This window comes from Sitodiplosis mosellana, unplaced genomic scaffold (assembly GCF_009176505.1).
Source record: "Sitodiplosis mosellana isolate CC-2019 unplaced genomic scaffold, AAFC_SMos_1.0 Smas_scaffold_23, whole genome shotgun sequence".
In the NCBI taxonomy this organism is placed as follows: domain Eukaryota; kingdom Metazoa; phylum Arthropoda; class Insecta; order Diptera; family Cecidomyiidae; genus Sitodiplosis; species Sitodiplosis mosellana.
The window spans coordinates 121,748-142,578 of record NW_022595265.1 but is presented as its reverse complement, the minus strand read 5'-3'; the positions used below and the strand labels follow the sequence as shown (position 1 = coordinate 142,578).

Below are 20,831 nucleotides of genomic sequence, written 5' to 3'. Positions count from 1 at the left end.
AGATAAAACAGCGAACTGAATTGGCAGTCGAACAAACTGAAACATTTGGAGTTGTTGTTGTTGTTGTAGTATTATAGTGTTTCGTTTTGTTCGGCGACCAATTCAATACGCTTTTTTTTTGGATGGGTCGGAAAACGTCATAAGTCTCACCGGTGACTGGTTGAATTGAAGAAGAATTTATTTTGGAGTAAGAATTAACATAATCGATTGTTTACAGTGCACACAACTATACACATGAGGCAGTCAATGCAGTGGGCAAAGTTAACCTATCATCCGCCTGGGACAGTTTGTCAAATGAGTAAGTGAAATCAAATAATTGAAGAAAAAAAAAATCTAATCCACAATTAATGTAAACGATTCATTTTCAGTGTACACAGCATCACAAACGAAACCATGAACGCTGTGTACAATAATGGGACATACATCTGGGATCGATGCGACCCAAGTAAAATGTCATACATTATTGCTCCAGTTGGTGGTTTTTTCGGTTCAGTTGGCGAAATATTGAAAACAGTTGGTGTGGTAGTTGGATGGGCGCTACTAATTTTCATTGTGGTTTCATTACTGTTTCAAATTGTTGGGTTCGGTTGCGGTGGTATCAGTGCCGGTTCAATTGCTTCGTTTTGGCAATCGTGCATTGGTGATGTAATGGCGGGCAGCTGCTTTGCTATATTACAAGGTTGCGGAGCTGGATTTTGTAATGTTTATGCCTGGTTGATTATTCTGATTCTATTCGTTATATTTTCGGTGATCTCGGTCATTATTATTTGCACTTGATTTTCGAATTTTACTTTAATTCGGCAAAAAGGCAACATTTTTATAAGAAAAACTGTATTTTGAACATGAACTCAGAACATCGGTATATGATGATTAATTTTTGTTTTCAATGACAAATGGCATTTTTTTTACATAAAATTCGTTCTAAATTGCTAAATACTCTATTTGAAAACATCACATATTTCTAAGGTATTCCAAATAGTGGTCACAGCTGATATTTCAATACATTCTAATAACAGAACAATTGTACGAATCATTTTGTTTCTAAATACTAGTAAATAAGAATTCATTTGTTTATCAACATATTTGCATATCGAGTTTCTTTGTGCCATATCGTGCACACTTCTTGATAACATTTTCAATAAATAATAAATTATCAAAGTCATGATAAATTGCATTTTTATTTGATGTATTGGACATGATATGCTTTAGTTGATTGGCTAGACCAATGGCCATGAAATTTAAATAATTCGATTTGTCAATATGTGAGACTTGCATGAGTGAATTGAGACTTGCAGATTGAAAATTTTGTTTAAACGTCCAAAATTTCGCTATGTTATCAATAGAATAGTGACTCTCTCCGTAGTAGAAACAATTTTTGTTTCAAAAATCTGAATTTGATTTGACTATGTTTAAATGAGGATAACTTTTCTTGCTTATTTTTCATTAAAAAAAATTGAATAGCAAATAACATTTGTTCACATATTTCCTAATCCAATAGATAAGTAATTCTTAATTCCTAATCCAATAGACTTGTTTTTGATCGTTTCATATTTTGGTTTCTCAATAAAGCTCCTCAATCTTTTCAATGGACTTTCACATGGATTCAACACATCGTTCGTCTAGTACATCTTTTACATTTTGTACTAAATTGTAACATCGACGATGTGTTCAAGTGTTCAATATATGTATGTAAATTTCTGAATGGAAAAAAGGCAAATCTCATGAAATTGTTATTAAATTCATTATTTCATTTAAATAATACAAAAAAAAAGTTACCAACCGATATGATTCAAATTTAAACATTCACATGCAAACAAAGTGTCAAATCAAATGGAATCAACTTCAGGCCAAACAATGTCAAATGGAATGGTTTGACATAAAACGTCAGAGTTTCTATTTTATTTACGTTTCACTTGCAATGTGCTCGTGACTCACATTTATCTGTCAAACACATCAGTGCAATTTCAATGTTTACTTTGCACAAAGGTCATTTTCTTGTAAAACATAAATTTCTAATTAAAAAATTACATTTTTCCAATATAAAATCGTTTTTTTGTTATCATCAGCAGGTATTGAACGAAAAAAATTATCCGGTCGACTGAGTTACACCATCAATTTTCGGCCAAATTGTCAGCCACAATGAGTGAGCATGTAAACAAAGCAGAGTCATCTGCGAAAAAGCAAAAGTTAATCGATCGAATGGCCACAGACCATCACCAAGCGGTTGTTGCATTGGTTCCAAATGAAGATAGTCCACGTATATTCAAGCTAAACATTGATTGTTTCGATGAAATTTTTGACTATTTGTCCACGGCAGATTTACTTGGCATTGGCCAAACGTGTAAGACCATGCAACAAGTGGTGGGTGTATATTATAACTATTTAACATTACCTCGTTTTTCATTATTTCATATTTTTTACTTTTCGTCCTAGGTGGGTGAATATTTCAAAGAGAATTACACAGCAGCATCAATGTTCGGTGGGAATGATGGTATTTATCGTGTATTTTCGATCAATGGAATGGACCGTGCCGAAACATCTGGTTTCAATAAATTCGTCCGCTACATGTCGCATAGCTTTAATAGCCTCGGTCCATTACGTTACATCGAAACCAATGGTGCTCAGTTCACATCGTTGCAACATTTGTATCTCATTGGTGTTGATTTGGTCACAACACGCGTCAATTGTCTTCGAAATAATCTGCACCAATTCGAAATCATTCAAATCAAACAGTGCACATTTCAATGCGATTTTTACGAATCATTTCTTAAATTGTGTACCAATTTACGGCAACTGTACATACAGTATGATATTGGGGATATTATAAGGGTGGAGGAAAATGATTGGTTGCAAAAGAATTATCCAAAATTGGAGCACTTGGAATTGACACCAATAAAATTAATGCAATTCAATGTGAGTGAATTGGCACATTTTCTACACATCAATCCAAGTGTACGTAGCTTTTCAACTAGCATCCGATTTCTATGGGAAAATCAGCAGAAATTTCTACGCAGTGGCATTCAATTGGATACATTTGGTGTTAAAATTGGTCGCAACTATGGACTACGATTTAGAGACGTACTTGATGTGGAAACATCGATGATTTTTGATCTACTGAATCAACTGTATGCTCAAGGTTTGTGTTTTCAATGGCATATTGGTGTCAAAGCATGTTGTTGTTGAGTCAAGGCTCATTTACAGTTTGCAATGCGAATTTTTTTAAAAATCGATTTTCAGATACCTAACTCGGGGCCATGCGAGAAAAAAAATGGCATTCCTCACAATATTTTTTGCATGCAAAAGAATGGACCGGCAATTGTTTTGCATGCAAAAAAAATTGTGAGGAATAACAAATTTTTTTTTTTCGCATGGCCAGGCTAGGTACCTAAAAATCAATGCAATTTTTTTTTTCGAAACTGAAAAGTAAAACAAAATTTAAAATATATTTGTTATCAATAAATTCAAAGGTTTCTACAAGCAGCTTCATTTATTTGTTACACACATCGATGAAGAATACACGAATGAGATTGTATCGGTGCGAGGCCTTGAGAAATTGTGCATTAAAAATTACATTCAAAGCTATAATTTGCCGTTGGTGACGAATTTAAAGGAATTATCAATTATGGATACAACACCAACCGCCGATATGGAGATTTTGGCCAATGGATTGGTCAATCTGGAACGATTATATCTTTGTAAAACGACATACAACGACATTCTGCCATTCATTCGCCAGTCCGTCAAATTGAATCGGATCATTGTGAAGGGCGTGTATTTCAGTGAAAACATTTTCAAAGTATCGACAATGAACAAAGAGAGGGAAAAGCTGAAAAATGCACGTAAAGTCACGATTTATGTACCAGACGACCTGTTTGTCACGATCAAATGGGCCACCCCAAATGGAGACACAGACTTGAAATTAGTTGAAATAAAACGGTGCGATTCATATCGATGGGATCATCATTACTATTAATTATCGTCAATGGTGCTCAAAACGTGTTTCGAATCCATTTTCAACGAAGCGATCAATTTTCTAGTTTAAAATTCGCATTGATATTGATTTCTTTTTTCTTTTTTTTAGCGAAATTTACAAATGATTTTATTTTTGTTCATTAAGTTTGAAGAAAAACTGACGAAAATTTATCTGAAATATTTGACATTGATTGAAAAACGTATATATTTTTTTGTTAAGATTTGCTTGTTGAGAATCCATTCCCATCGACTGGTGCACGAAGTATATAATCAATTTTTTTTTCACAGATTCTTTCATATCTATATTTTTTTAATCAACCAAAGCCCTTGTTTTTTAGCCGACTTTCAATAAAGATTTCGATCAAAGACATGAATTCGTTCAACTTCCTTTTTTTTGCTACTTTGGAGTGACGCACTTGAAATGTTCGAGTACATAGACCCGATAACATGCGGGCTTGATACAATGCTATATTAAATTCAATGATTTATGGTGCACGCTTTTAAAGCATGGTTGAGTACTACTTTGCACTGGTATTGGTGTTTGTTTACAAACTACACGCGTGTAAAAGGAAACACACGTCCATCGGGTGACAAAAGAAGAATAAAAAAAACAGCTTATGAAAGATAGAGATTATTTACCGGCTTTGAACAATATGTCACATAGACACATAAACACATTATACAAAATTCTCTGTTCACACACTGCGGCCGATGATTATAAAAATAGCCACAATGAGATCATAGCGAAATGTTTACGTGAGTTTGGCATCGTCGATGATTAGTACGCATTTTTACTTCAAACCAGCCACTCATAGAACATAGCTGCTGCTGTCGCTACAACTACTGCTGCTAAAATAAATTGATCTCTGGAAACAATTAGAAAAACAAACGTTGATCGACTTTTTCAGCGGCTCTTCATGTTGCATTCAAACATAAAGTCATTTTTACTTGATTTGTGGACTGAAAAAATATCAAACAAAAAAAATAAACCAAGATACGAACACCGCAAATTATCGGCTAAGAAACAGACTCCTTGAAACAAACATCGTTGACGATAAACGAAAAATACGTAAAACAGTGAACAGGCGACTCTCACTCGTACAACACGTGATGTACGAATGATACTTTAACCTGAATCGATATTAATACGTATTTTAAAGTCCAAATGTGCAACTTTCCGTTGGAAATTTGCTCATTTTTTTCACACGTGCGGCTCATTAGACTTTTTAGACTTTAGAGTTTTAAAGGTGATAGAAGTGATTTTTTTTTTTGAAGTCGAGAAAAACGACATTGAAAGTGAACAGATGAATTGTCAAGAAAAACAAACTTGAATAAAATAGAAAAACATATATTTGAAGGAGAGAAAAAATCCAAAAAGTTTTTTGATGTGAAATAAAAATCGACTGAGTTTTGGTTCAATTCAACAATCAAAATATATTGAGAAACAAATTATCTTGGCTTTGAAAAAGTGACGAAAATCGAAACAAATTCGAAAAAGTTGATAAGAAAGTGAGACAATCGAAAAAATATCAAAAAGAAAGGGGAAAAATCACAAAAGCGGAGAACGAAAACATTTGTTTATGTAAGAAAATCGAAAATTAAAACCATAAAAAAAACTCTTTGCTGCGAACAGAATAAAATTTAAAAGTTAAACATTTGCAAAACAGAAAAGTAGAATGGAAACAATAGATTATTCCTATGAAGCAAATTATAGCATTGAAAGCAAAGAAAAAAAAAACTTAAAGAAAATTCCTAATAAAATAGAAAATACAAACAAGTTGAAAGAAAAAATGAAAAAAAATGGAATAAATGATTTTTCTCATTTTTGATTCTTCACAGTGTGAGGATTAAGCTAAAAACAGCAAATTGCTGACTGTAACCGGATTTGGAATTGAATTGTTAGTACCAGTTCGACCGTGTGAAATAACAAATCCAGGGGTGGTTGAACGCCGAAGTGATCAACGTTCGCTGCATAAAAGAATTTTCATCAAAAATGGTGGTAATGATGGGTGACGACGAAATATTGTGTAAAAAGCAGAGGTTAACCAAAGAGAATAGTACGGATGCGGATGAGTCGAAGAGTGAAATCACCAGTGCATCATCTAAAGAGTTAGCATCGAAAATATTCAAATTGAATGCAGATTGTTTTGATGAAATCTTCGAATACTTATCTCTGAAAGATTTGCATTCGTTCAGTCAAACATGTCGTGCTTTGCAAAAAGTGTCCGGAGAGTACTACAAATTGAACTGGCGAGCTGCTGAAAAGTTTATTGGCAACGATGGCATCTATACGATATATACCAATGATAAAAGTGTAATTAAAACCCAGACATCTGGTTTTAATCAATTCACACAATTTCTGTCGCTTCACTACGAAGACTTCGAACCGTTTCGCTACATCAAAACACACGCTGACGAGTTTATCCGTGTGAATCATCTGTATCTGGTGTGCGTTGGTTTAAATTCGGCCAAAATGACATATTTCGAAGGAATTCTACCACAGATAGAAACGGTACAAATTCGCCAGTGCACGATATGGAATGGTGATTTCTATGAAATCATTTTACAACACTGTGAACACAAATTGAAGCGTCTCTATGTGCAAGATGATCTCGGTGATATTATTAATAGAATGCATAACCCATGGCTACTACGAAAATATCCGTCGCTCGAACATTTGGAACTCACGCCACGATATTCATACGAAATTGTTGAACTTGGCCAATTTTTCGATTTAAATCCGAATATACGGAGTTTTTCGATTGGCTCCCATTGCCTGTGGATGAATCGCAAGCAGCTGATGGACAGTGGCATCAAATTGGATTTATTGGAAGTGAAACATTTTGATTCGGGATTTTACTTTTATCACGTCGAAAAACTGAGCATTCCATCGATTTGTACGATTTTGAATCAACTTTTCGAACGGGGACTGTACAAAAGGTTGCACTTGAGTGTCATTGATATTGATAAAGAGAGTATTGATCAAATGGCATCGATTCAAGGACTGGAAAGACTTTCAGTGAAAGAAGCCAATGGAATGACGGCTCAAATTTTATCGAATCTAAAGAATTTGAAAGAGTTGAGCATTATGGATTGTAGCAACACTGATTGGGACGAAGTAGCCGGCAATCTCACGAAGCTCGAAAAACTTTTTATACAAAATGCAACTTATGATGATATGCTGGCATTCATTCGACGATCATCGCAGCTAAAGCTTATCAAAGTCTTTCCAAGAGATAAGGAACATTTCAATGGGGGCGTCATGGATTTGGTGAAATTGAATGAAGTACGTAAAAAACTACCCAATGCACGTAAGCTCATCATTTACATTGAAGACAACATTTTTCTACCCACTAAATGGAACACTGATAATGGTGACACAAACCTAAGCTACATCGAAATGAAACGATCCAAATCACTGTGCTGGGATTATGATTGCTCAACATTTAAAACGATACATTGATAATAGTTATTATCACTAAAGTGATAAGTTCATAAGTTGAGTAGAATGTTAAGCGAAATTTTGGTGATTAAATGGCATTTTTAATCTTTTTTACAAATTAGTATCTACGTGAATATTTTTCAATTTGATACTTTGATTATATCACCAATTTTATATAGATAGGCTCGAAATTTGAGCCTCAAAGCTAGTGGAAATTTCGACTTTGAAATACATTTTTTTTAACGTTTCAGTTAAAATTTGGCTTTAGATAATAAGAAAAATGTAAACTTCTCGAAGCAACTGTAGAACGCTTTATAGCGTACTAAATTGAGCGTTAAGACAATAAAAGTAAATCTTAGAAGATATTTCTTTTTATTCGGTAGGTGATTTTTGTTTTTCTGTGTCAAGATTTAAATGCGTTTTTAAGCTAAAAACGACTTTCTTTAAACCGGATTTTTTTTTTAAATGAAAAAGTGAAAAATAAAATAAAAAAGACGTCATATTTAGACGCCGAAAATTTTTTTTTCATCATATCACATCACACCATTTTTCTTAAATTCCAACCTAAATCTGTATCTCATTAAAAATAAACGCAAAAAAAACGGTCTATATTTGTTGAAATAATATTCGTTCAAAGTAAATTTCATCAACTGTCCCCATTTATCAATTCACTTCCAAAAAATGAGGTGGATGTTGTTTCACATTGAAAAGGTCGTTTGGTTAGAACAGTATTCGAATCGAACACGCACATCATTGAATCTCTCTTATTAGAGCCACACCAAATGGTCACACAGATAATGCGCATTATTATTTTTATTACAGCGTTCGAATGGTTTGGATTTCAAAATGCAATAACTATTTCAAAACACCAAATCGAAATCAACACGCACAACAAGCAACAACCTCATTAAAAATTCAAAATGAGGCTCTATCAGCGATATGACTTATATACATATTACGAGAGTTTATATGATATATTTACGGCGTTGTCAGTTAAACCGGCATTTGTTTACAAACAACGTTCGTTGACATTTCACATTTAGCCAATAGAAAGAGCGACAATGCGTAAAATGTGCTATTTATGCCGGCTCATATGCACATACATTGTCAGTTGCAACTGTGAGAAAAATACTAAGGGGTAAGAACACAAGCGCTTGAGACGAATCCGTACGAATATTTGTGAATTCGTGTGATTGTGTATACGAGACATTCGCATCGCAGTGAGTGTAAAACAACAATAACAAAGCAGCGAACGCATGAATATATGAGAATCTATGTGAATCTCACAACTTGTTCCTAGCCCCTAGGCAAAATATTTATACATTTCAGGTATTAGTATAATGCGCTGTTATCGCTTTGACTTTCTATATAGCTTGTCATTTTTTTCGGGCTTAAAAAGTGAAACTTTGCACTTCATCTATTTTTAGACGGTTGTTGCAATAAAATACATACAATGTTGCAACGTTCCTGATTCGATTGGACGGTCGGACGAAACAAACAAGCCATTAAAATCGTTATTTTCCTTTTTAATAGCCAGATATGATGACCTGTCGAGGGGCAAATCACTTTAAAAATTACTTTCTATTACCTAGCCTATTTAGTAGGCAAATTACAAATTACTTTTTACCAAAAGTCATTTATGTATGAAAATGATATTAAACTAACATATTTTTTCAATGTACCGATGTATTACGATGTGACAGCTATACCACAAATTACTTTTATACTAAAATATTTGTTCATTTTTCTACTTTATTAGAAATTACTTTTCATTGATTTGCCCCTTGTGACCTGTTCTTTTATAAACAAGAATATAGGCGGAATGAAGAGCCTCTTATTCTTCGTGCTTTGAATAAATTGAATGTTTTAAATTCTCGAACCTTTTTACGTATGTATTAATATGAAGAATATAAAACAATCAATCAATTTAATCATTTTGACTCGTGCTTTGAAAAATCTCTTTCCCGAAATTTTGTGATATCAACTGATCATCGTATCATATGGCCAGTTCTAAATCAGCGCGAAAAACTTTAAATCGAACTAAATACGTGTCAAAATAGAACAATTACAATACTATTTCTTAGCAGAGATAACTTTAGCGCACCCGTGTATTTTCGTTATTTTTTTCGTTCTACTTTAGCTTTTTGGCCAATTTTTTTTTTAAATAATATTTTGTGTAACATAACGAAGAAGAGCTCACATTTTCTGCTCCCGGTATTCGCATTGTGTGGTCATATGCACTTAGTAATTACGCACATTGGCTCAATTTCGCAATATTACGCAATTTCTACTTTTTGGGGATCTTTTCTTTATATTTTACTAATATAAATATGATTTTTCAAAAACTGTTTTTTTTATGTTACACAAAATATTGATACAAAGTTTTTTTTTGGCCGAAAAAGGTAAAGTATAACGAAGAAAAAAACAAAAAAAAACAACACAAATAATCGGGTGCGTTAAAGTCATCTCTGTTTCTTATGAATGTGTCAGTTCTTTGTGATCTTTTATCTCTGTCTCTCTTTGATGTGCTAAGCTAGCACTACTAACCGTGTGATACCATATCAATAGCTCAATTCTCAATTTATTCTTAATAGGTCATTTAAACCACACTTTTGAGTCTGTGCTCATAAATCAATTATCAATGAGTGAATGAGTGTGCTTCCATTTGAACTGACCTAAGATAACAAAGTGTAACTTGAGACTTAGATTTGTTTAGCTAACAAAAGCTATAGAATCTAAGCCGCCCGAAGTATAATTCAGACCTATTGCCACCATGTAAAATACCGAATCAACAACTATCTGTAACTATTTCAAGCAACATACGATTTCAACTCGATTCAGCTGAAATTTGCACATTCGCAGTGGGAAGTGAGAGAAGAGAAGAAGGAGAACAAACATAAACACACAACGGCACGTTATGGGATGTCAATACATGCAAAGAGAGCAATAGTGTATGGTATGCCAATGTATGTGTACACGTACAGTGTACGCGTCAATGTATGGAGTGTTAGATTGAAGCAAATGAATTGCAGCAAGCAACAAGTGAATGTTATTTTTTCGATTTCTTCAAAAATCACCCGAAAAAAAACAAAAAATTTCTTTATTCAATAGAAATCGGTTTCAAAGTTCCTATGAAAAAAATATGATGACATCCGATTTTTCAATATGCATTATAATATGACAAAACAAAAATACACTTGTGCCGATTTAGCTATTTCATACAAACTTCAAGTCAGGAAACCACAATAGCTGTCACTCGTTGTGTCAAACAGTTGTTATTCGTCATAAGAGAAGAAAACTACTTGTGATTTATTAGGTTCTGCGCATTGCATGCACTGAGTTCACATCTTTGAGCGGTAAGAGTCTAATATTTGCGTAAATTTTGTGCTAAGCCATTGAATTTATGTCATTCTTTTCGATTTGCAATATTTTTCGGTAGCCAAAATTCCCAAATTATCAACAGAGGAATCTTTCAAGCTAACTAAGACAACAAGTCAACCTTGAAATTCAAGTGCACTGACAGCTTAATACAAATTGAACATTGATCAATGAACAATAAGGTGAAGGATTAATCGTCATCGTTCGACACGTCTTCTTTTGGAGTATTGAAAATGAGTGCGTCCAAAAAACGAAAATTGGTTGACGAAGAAGACCAACATCAAAGTGGCCCATCAACTGTGGAGCATAATATAGGTGAAAAGCAAGTGGCAATTGTGTCCCCAACTGAAGGTTGCTCCAGTGAAGAATCACGACCAGACATTTTAACTATCCATTGCTTTGACGAGATATTCGAGTATTTATCATTGAAAGATTTGCACTCAATCGGTCGAACATGTAAAACGATGCAACAAGTGGCCGGCCAATATTTTAAGCAAAATTATTCATCCACAAAAATTGGTTGCAATCAAAACGGTATTTACACGGATCTCAGAACTCAAAATCCAGTTCAATTTTTAATCTCAACTTTCCATCCCATTAAATTATTTGGATTTGAACCATTTATCTCTTCGATGTACATACATCCGTTTGTTTCACCGTTGACATATTTCAAGCTGCCGTGCAACGATGAACAAATCACCTCAGTCAACAAAATCAACATCAATTCTATAGTTATAAATTATCATACAGCGAAGTTGCTGCAAAGAATATTGCCACGAGTAGAAACGATACAAATTCAAAATTCTAAGATCTATGATTTGTATGAATTTCTGTTGAAATATTGTGGAGGTTTGAAGAGACTTTACATAAAAAAATCAAACTTTGATCACGATTATTACGATAAATTTGGACAACAAAAGTGGTTAATGCAACACTATCGACAACTAGAGCATTTTGAGTATCATCCACCGGATTCTTTGTTCTTGAACGAGTTGAACACATTTCTCGAACGCAATGAGAAGATTCACACGTTCGCTACGAGTTTGGAGTGTTTGTGGAAGAACCGGCATGCTTTCATAAACTCCGAAGCCAAGTTGAACATTTTGGAAGTGAAATGTTGTCAAGAATTCGGAAGCGATGAACCAACCTTGCAATCGCTATGCAATTTGGTCAACCAACTCCACGAGAAAGGATTTCACAGACGATTTCATTTGTACGTACAGAGAGTGGATGAAGAGTTCAACACTCAAGCGGTGTCGTTGAATGGGCTCGAAAAATTGTGCATCAAAGGTTTCCATGGAACTTTACCACCTCTCGCCGGACTCAAAGAGCTGGCTATTTTAGATTACTCTAAGGATTCGAATGAGCCGAGTGACAATAGAATGGAAACCATTGCAAACGATCTGCTTGATCTACAACGACTTTACTTAAACAACGCAAACAGCATCGATGATGTCATGCCATTTATCCGACGGTCACTGAAGCTCAACAAACTCAAAATCTTCTTCAAAAGGGATAGCTATCCAATCCAAAGCTCTTTCAGAAAACAAATTTTTCCACTGTCAAAACTGAACCGAGAACGCGAAAAGCTATTCGAAGCCCGCAAAGTCACGATTTACGTATCGGAAAAGAGTTTTGTGGACACAAAGTGGGCTACCAGAAACGGTGATATAAACTTAAGGCTTATCGAAATGAAACGAGCCGAGTCATACGAATGGAATCAATATTTCACGAGTAAAATCGAATAAAACACTGTAATTTAATCATTTATTTTCATAAAAACTTGACTGTAAGATCATCAAACAAAATATTTCAAACATTCCAGACAAATACGTTAAATATTATATTGTTTTTCATACAAATACAACCAAATATTGATTGTTTTTAAATTGATAAAATAAATAAAGTGTTTCAAAACCCGAATTTCTTAGATTCAAATTGAATTCAATTCAAATGATGAATTGAACCCGTACGCATAAAAACGACTTATAAAAACGTCGCCGAACAAAGCGAAACACCTATTTGTTACTCGTTCAATTCGGAACAAATTGTACACTGGTATGTTATGCCGACAAATCTATGTTACAATTTGATCGGCGATTTTTTTTTTGCAATTCGTTTTTATGCTCACGGGTTCAATTGACATTCCGTTGTAAAACGAATGTCACAACATACGATGACAGCTGTCAAAAGCTTTGTTCGTTTTCATTCTTTTCTGTTCTGTTAACGAGAGTGACGTAGTTGGGAATTCCATAGAATTGTTCATAATTATCATTTTTCGATAGAATTCACTCACATTTGCATGGGTAATCAGATTTACAATTTATTTATCTGAGTTAGAGTAGTAGAGTTTCGAAACTGTAACGTATACAGACGTTTTGATTGAATTTCATCGTATTTAATTCAAGCGGTCTTCTATTGTATTGAAGGTACGGATGAATAAAGTCGAAACTTTTATTGTATGTCAAAATTATCAGATGGATAGTCAAATCTTGGAAGTATCAAGCAAACTAAAATCAACGACGACAACGAAAGGAAAAGGAAGACCAAAAAATGAAAATAAAACTCAGTGCTTTTGTGAAAAGACCCGCAAGAGACATCAAGTCAGAGAAAAACACACAATTTTACTCCACTGAACTGAAACTTTCCATTGCTCAGCAGTACATTGCAAAGTGCATCGTTGAAACAGTGTATGAAAAAGTGCATCGCAATAATAAACAATTGTCAGAATTCGACTTGGTTCAAAGTGATTTATCAACAATTTCTTTCGTCCACATAAATATTGCTATATTTATTCAATATTTGACTTCAATTCTCATAAAATCAATGGAAACGATTTAAATCCATTATATTATCTTCATCCAATTGAATTCAAAGTGAATGTAACCAAGTACAGTAACAATGGGTACGTGTTGGAGTAAAACCAAGTTATCGACTGATAGTAAACAATCAAAATATGAATATAAGTCGATTAAAGCTGTCAATCTATCAAAATTTACGATTTTTGACTTGAATGTGGACTGTTTTGACGAGATATTCGAGTACTTATCACTGAAGGACATTCATTCATTTGGGCAAACATGCAAAACGATGCAACAAGTGGCCGGCGAGTACTTCAAACGAAATTATTCAGCAGCTAAAATAATCGGTTGTGAAGATGGAATTAACTTGGATCCTCATAATGAAAATCGAATTATGCTCAGGCTTTTCTTCCATACATCGATATCAGGTTTTGAACCATTTATAAATTCAATTACCATTGATGCCTTCTGTTCACCACTGCAATACATTCAACCGTACATCGATCAATTCGACTCAGTTAGAGCAGTCAGTCTATTGGGCCAAATCTTAACCAGGAATAGTGTAGCACCCATGCGAAAAATGTTGCAACAAGTGGAAACAATTCAAATTCAAATTGGCTGCGTATGTCATGATTTGCATGATATTTTTTTGAAATTTTGTGACCTGAACTTAAAGCGGCTTTATGTACAAAACTCAGATTTTGATTTCGGTTATTATGGCAGCACTGGAAAACGTAAATGGTTGATGCAAGCATATCCAAAACTTGAGCATTTTGAATATATTCCACGGGATTCGTTGATCTTGAATGAGTTAAACTCATTTCTCGAACGCAATAAGAAGATTCACACGTTTTCAACGAGTTTGGAGTGTTTGTGGAAGAATCGGCATGCTTTCATGAACTCCGAAGCCAAGTTGAACATTTTGGAAGTGAAATGTTTTCGAGAATTCGGAAGCGATGAACCAACACTGCAATCGCTATGCAATTTGGTTGACCAGCTCCACGAGAAAGGATTTCACAGACGATTACATTTGTACGTACAGAGAGTGGATGAAGAGTTCAACACTCAAGCGGTGTCGTTGAATGGGCTCGAAAAATTGTGCATCAAAGGTTTCCATGGAACTTTACCACCTCTCGCCGGACTCAAAGAGCTGGCTATTTTGGACTTCTTCAAGGAATTCGAAAAGCCGAATGCCAATGGAATGGAAACCATTGCAAACGATCTGGTTAATCTACAACGACTTTACTTAAACAACGCAAGCAGCATCGACGATATAATGCCATTCATCCGTCGGTCATCAAAGCTCAACAAAATCAAAATTGGCTTCAAAACGGAAAGCTTTTTTAGAAAACAAATTTTTCCACTATCAAAACTGAATCGACTACGGGAAAAGCTATTCGAAGCCCGCAAAGTCACGATTTACGTATCGGAAAAGAGTTTTGTGGACACAAAGTGGGCTACCAGAAACGGTGATATAAACTTAAGGCTTATCGAAATGAAACGAGCCGAGTCATACGAATGGAATCAATATTATACGAGTAAAATCGAATAAAACACTGTAATTTAATCATTCATATATTTTTTTACAAAGTTACCTGTTTTGTAAGATCAGATTTTTTTTCGAACATTGAGTGTCTTTTTTCATATTTAAATAGAACAAAATATTGATTGTTTTTGAAATAAATAAAAAAACGAGGTGTAGCAAAACCTTAAATTTCTTATATTTGAATTCAATTCAAATGAGTCTCCAATCTACATCCTCCGTTTGTGGGGCCATTCTTTTCATTCAATTGTTCACAGTGAAGAATTTATCCAAACAAGCTTCCAGGTCTTCCAGGAATGAACTTTAAAAAAAAAAAAACATCAAAAGTATGCCAAAAACCAATTAATTCATGAAATTCATTTCTGCAACAAATATTTAATTTTTAAAATTTGATTCATCTAATATTGTTGTAATAGCCTTGGATATACCAATAAATGAAATGAACTTGGAAATGAATTCTTTGGTATAACAACGACTGAAGTTAAAAATTCGAATGAATGACTTATCAATGACTTATTTCTTTCTACCTCTTTCCTTCATCCGCGATTCTATCTGCAATACAATTATGTGTTTTAACACATTGATTCTTTAACTTCAGAGTCTGAAAGAAAAATAATAAAAAAACGAATCCAAAAAAAGTGATTTTCCACTAAAATTTCGAGGTTATAATGCTCATTTTAGATGTTGATTGCGTGGAAATAATTTCAAAATTTAAGACGATTTTAGTTTTACCCATAATTTAATCACTCAATTCATGTGACGTCTTATTGTTTCGGCAAAAAATACCAATTTCATTTTATTAAAAAAAAAATTCAACTGAATTCACGTTCAAATTCAACTTCAGCCAACTTCATACCGAATGATGGGTTATCACCATTGATGACAGCTGTCATATGCGGATGGTTTGTTTTTATTTTTATAAGTGTGATGTCATGCAGTTGAGAGGTACACGGAATCGTATTAACAAAACGTAATTATGAATAGCGACGCGAGTGTTTTAATTAGAATTTAATTAAAAGGTTTAATTTAATTAATTCCATATCATTTAATTTAAAAATTTAGTTTAATTTTTTCTAATTGTTGTTTCCCTAGTGAATCTCAACCAAATTCCCTGGATAAAATTGGATTCGCTGTAAGTTCAACGGTGTTACTTCTGAAACTTCAAGGAGCTGTCATTTCTTAAGCTCCGAAGTAAATACTCATTAAGCTGATCCGAAGTAAAATCATCAGGCGACAATTCAAAATGCGTGATGAAGAAAGTGTTCTGGAAAATCAGATGGCGTCAGTTCATGGAGCAGTTGTTGATCCAAGTCAAATTCCAGTGGCTGATCGCGCGAAGTTTCACCAAATCACCGCTGTTAAGCAATCATCGCCAATTTTCAAGCTGACCGTCGACTGTTGTGACGAAATATTCGAGTATTTATCTCTTAAGGATCTGCATTCATTCGGCCATACATGCAGAGCGATGCAAAAAGTGGCCGGTGAATATTTCAAACAGAACTATTCCACCGTCGAAAATATCACCGAAGAATATGCTATTTACACGATATGTGATGAAAAGGGTAACCGAAAAAAGCTGGAAGAGCGTATAGAAACTTCAGGATTCAATCAGTTCATCGCGTCCATTTCGAATTATTATATTTTCAGTACATATTTGCTTCATTATATTCATGCAAACATCGACGAATTTCCGTTAATCAATCACATCACACTCGTTGGTTTCAACTTTTCGGACGATAGAGTTGAATCCATTCAGAACCTGTTGAGCAAAGTTGAGTGTGTAGAAATACGAGATTGTCATGTGAATGGTGATTTCTATGAATTATTTTTGAAATATTGTGTAAACGTAAAGCAACTGTATGTACAAGAATGTGATGTTGGATTCTATGATAGCGAAGATGAGGATGCGTTCGAGGAAAATCGATGGCTAGTCCACCAGTATCCAAAACTTGAGCACTTTGAATTGAGACCGGGTGATATAGTGGAAGAACGACCAGAAATCTTTCGATTTTTTCAGCTCAACCCAAATATTCGCACTTTTTCCACAACAGCCGACTGTGTATGGGCTAATCGAAATGAACTCCTTCGATCCAATGCCAAATTGGACATTTTTGAAGTGAAAATTTTTACACCCGCAATGTACTTTAACCTTGACTTCAGCACCGAACAACTGGTACAATCCATTCGCAATTTATTCTATCAACTGTATGAACGTGGATTTTATAAGCGTCTATTTCTTTATTTGCCAAAAGTTGATCAACCGATTTGTGATCTCTTGGAGTCGATGCAACACCTGGATAAATTATGTATTAGAGAATATGGGCAAATTTGTGGTTTGCCTGCACTGACAAATTTAAAGGAGTTGGCCATTTTGGAAGGAGCCAAAGCGACTGATATGGACATTTTGGCAAACAGCTACACCAATCTTCAACGGATTTACATAGAAAATGCAAGCATCGATGATGTTATGCCATTCATTTGTCGTTCACCCAAATTGAACAAAGTCAAAGTTATTCCCAAGGATGGAGATCATTTCAACGAAGGAATTTTACCGTTGGTGAAGCTAAATCGAGAACGCGAAAAATTAGATGGAGCACGAAAAGTCACGATATATGTTCCAGACAACATTTTCCTGAAAACAAAATGGGCAACCAGAAACGGAGACATAAACTTAAGGTTGATCGAAATGAAACGAGCTCATTCGTATGAATGGAATCATCACTTTTCATGAAGAGAAATTTTCTTCTTCTTTTTTTGTTACCAATAAAATACCATACAAAATTTGAATTTGCATAAAAGCAGAAAAAAAGATAGGAAGAGATAGTTCGTTGATTAGAATAATTTGAACAGTCCATTTCTTTGCTGTAACTTTTTTACTTTTCAATAAAATTTCATCACTTGTTTAACGATGACACCGCCTAAATAAAGAATTAAATACAATCAAAAGAAATGAACGAAAGTCCAAAGTGAACCGGATCAAATTGTTTGTCGATTGTGCAAATTGAGTAGTGATTCTGCGGTATTTTCTGATAAAAAAAGTGTATTTGCATCAAGAGTTAATAGTTTTATTTCTTTAAATGGAAAATCTGAATAATTTTTGCGAATAGAATCTTACGAGTTTGCCTTAAAAATGTTCAATAGCTAACAAATCAATTCTACTTTGAGATTTACCGTCAAATTTGGGTGTTGTTCGTAGTAAAAGCCGGTCGAAAAGAGCTATTGTTGTGCCCAAATATGACGACCGTGTTGAGGTTAACAATTCATCGACGTCTCCAATTTTCAATCCCACCGTTGATTGTTTTGACGAAATTTTCGACTATTTAACCATGAAAGATTTGTATGTTCATTCGGTCAAACATGCAGGAGAATGCAGCAGATTGCCGGTCAATACTTCAAGTCAAACTATTCAAACGCAACGACATACAGTTCGGTTTATAAAATTCGTACGATCCGTTGGCATGATAATGGTTGGGTACAGGGTCAAGATGATACGACTTGTTTCATGAAATTCATTACTTATTTGGTGATGGGATCAATGGAAGAGTAAGTCAAACAAAATAGTTAAATAAAGCTAATAAAAATTTGGCTCATCGTTCTTTCATTCATCCAACAGAGTCATCTCAATCTACACCGATATAACGCGGCCTCTTCCGTACATCCAGCTTCGTTTATCGGAGCTCATGTCACTCAATCTCATTAGCTTCATTGGTTTCCATTTGACCAAAGACGGTACACGATCATATTTGGTGGTATGGTGAAATGAAACGCGAATACTCGTGGCTACAACAACATGTGATCAACAGACATGTGATCAATCGAATTGTTTGCAGAACCTTGAAAGTCTGAACATTCGAGTGTTAAATGAAATCCATAGTCTATCTCAGCTGACGAATTTAAAGGAATAAATCATTCTAGATATTGGCGATGAAACGGATACAGAAGCGTTGGCTAACACTCTAACAGGTCTTGAACGACTGACCATTTTCAATGTGACCATCGAAATGATTCTACCATTTATTCGACGATCAGCGAAACTGAACCAAATCAGAATAGCACTTAAGTACGAATGGCTCGAACGGGAACATTTCAAACTCCGATCGTTGTATAAAGAAAGAGGACAATTGTTGGGTGCACGGAAACAGACTATCTACGTTCCAAAGGGCATATTCTTAACCATGAAATGGGCAACCGAAAATGGAGATTAAAATTTAAGCTTCATTGAAATCCGACGATCGAACTCGCATTTTTTGGACGTTGATTTTTTCATGCACGTGCCCTCGAAAAAATTGCAAAAAGCACCGAGTATTCCTGGAGTGATTCGAGGCCTCAAACACTTGCTGCGCTTGCGGCGGTTGCAGACAGCGCCGAATGGTGAGAAACTAAAACACACCAATCACCAATATTGATGTTCACCATCATCAAATGGTTCATGCTAAATTTTATCCACTTTAGACACTCATATATATTATTCTTGATTAATTGTATTTTTTTCTTCTACGGAATATAATAGGCAAGAATATTTATTCCCAAATTTTCTTTGTATTTTGTGTTCAACTCAAACAGTATTCGTATTCAATTTGCACTTGTTCACAAATATAAGCCATTTCCGAACCGCAAGTGGCATCATTCCATTGCAAACCATCACGGCCAGCCATTTTGTAAATTATATTGATGCAACTCTCATATGTATCGCCCCATTTAGTATTATCGGGTTGACCTTGGGCCCAATTAGTGCCCAAAACACTACATGTTTACCCGTTCCCATCCAGTAGTAAGTTTGGTCGTTGCCTAATTTTGTGCCTGATATCCAAAAATCTTTGTCATCGTGCCCTATGGAAAAGACAAACACAAATTCCAACGTTCTTTTGCATGTGAATATTTTCAAAGTGTCAATAAACTGCTGAAATCTTTGCAAAGGGTTAGACACAAATTCATACTCAACAAACACTCAGAGATACTAGAATCTACTCGGTGCTACTCGGTGCCATTTGGTTCAGTGTAATGTGTAGTATACACAGAGAACTGTCAAAGTCATTTGAGTGTTTTGAGTAGTTTCGAGTTTACATTGAAAATGCATAGATATACTCGGAACTACTCGGTGCAAAATGAGACAAATTCGTCAAAACTTGTACGTTAGAAAACTGTGTCTACCCCCTTGAATCTTTGTCATATTTGAGCCCTGAGTTACCTTCGTCTTCAATTTGCTTTACAATTCGATTCCGTTCCTCTTGTGATGAAATGCTGATCAAATGCATGTCCAGGGTGCGACAATGCTCAAACGCTTTATACCAATTTGTCTAGAATTATGAAATAAAATTAATAAATAAAAAAATACGGAATCCGAATTGAACGGATATTTTGATCGGTTTTAGAATGCTTCATAATGTCCCCGATGAAGTTCTAAACCATTTTATCATAAGGATGTACGGCAATAAGTTTTAGAATTTTATGTGGCGATAGCACAGAGATCTTAGTGAACTATAGTATCATCATAGCTATGATTTCTGAATACAAAAGTTCAATAAACGAATGCTTCATTTACTAAATAGAACTATCAATTTGTCTTCTTTTTTTTCTCACCTTACTCACTGTTATGAGGTAATATTTTTTGATGGACGTTGATTTTGGGTGGTAAACTTGGCTGAAACTTGGTACTGAAAAAAAAACGTTAATGGAATATTCTTTATGCGTTTAT

The 20,831-nt window shown here is 34.6% G+C and overlaps 2 protein-coding genes across 9 annotated transcripts; both read left to right on the top strand.

Moving 5' to 3' along the window:
- The first annotated feature begins 1,891 nt into the window (after positions 1-1,891).
- On the top strand, positions 1,892-12,712 carry LOC129568837 (uncharacterized). Of its 5 annotated transcripts, none has more exons than XM_055447155.1 (6): positions 1,892-1,986; positions 2,070-2,361; positions 2,434-3,136; positions 3,468-5,554; positions 5,812-10,770; positions 10,854-12,712. In XM_055447155.1, the coding sequence occupies exon 6, from the start codon at positions 11,026-11,028 to the stop codon at positions 12,538-12,540; it is 1,515 nt and encodes a 504-aa protein (XP_055303130.1). In that variant the 5' UTR covers positions 1,892-1,986; positions 2,070-2,361; positions 2,434-3,136; positions 3,468-5,554; positions 5,812-10,770; positions 10,854-11,025; the 3' UTR covers positions 12,541-12,712. The 5 variants fall into 4 exon arrangements, with proteins under 5 accessions (XP_055303130.1, XP_055303132.1, XP_055303133.1 ...); XM_055447158.1 differs by having other exon boundaries at positions 3,468-10,770; XM_055447160.1 differs by lacking the exon at positions 1,892-1,986 and having other exon boundaries at positions 2,067-2,361.
- A 287-nt stretch (positions 12,713-12,999) lies between these two features.
- Positions 13,000-20,687, top strand: LOC129568836 (uncharacterized). 4 transcript variants are annotated; one of them, XM_055447154.1, is made up of 4 exons: positions 16,040-16,155; positions 16,229-17,309; positions 17,389-18,679; positions 18,750-20,687. In XM_055447154.1, the coding sequence occupies exons 2-3, from the start codon at positions 16,380-16,382 to the stop codon at positions 17,482-17,484; spliced, it is 1,026 nt and encodes a 341-aa protein (XP_055303129.1). In that variant the 5' UTR covers positions 16,040-16,155; positions 16,229-16,379; the 3' UTR covers positions 17,485-18,679; positions 18,750-20,687. The 4 variants fall into 4 exon arrangements, with proteins under 4 accessions (XP_055303128.1, XP_055303127.1, XP_055303126.1 ...); XM_055447153.1 differs by lacking the exon at positions 16,040-16,155 and adding an exon at positions 13,000-13,098 and having other exon boundaries at positions 16,229-18,679; XM_055447152.1 differs by having other exon boundaries at positions 16,034-16,106; positions 16,229-18,679.
- Positions 20,688-20,831: the final 144 nt, after the last annotated feature.

Bases quoted from the DNA above. Each gene is read 5' to 3' on its own strand.
- LOC129568837 (XM_055447155.1), top strand. From the start codon at position 11,026: ATGAGTGCGTCCAAAAAACGAAAATTGGTTGACGAAGAAGACCAACAT.
- LOC129568836 (XM_055447153.1), top strand. From the start codon at position 16,380: ATGCGTGATGAAGAAAGTGTTCTGGAAAATCAGATGGCGTCAGTTCAT.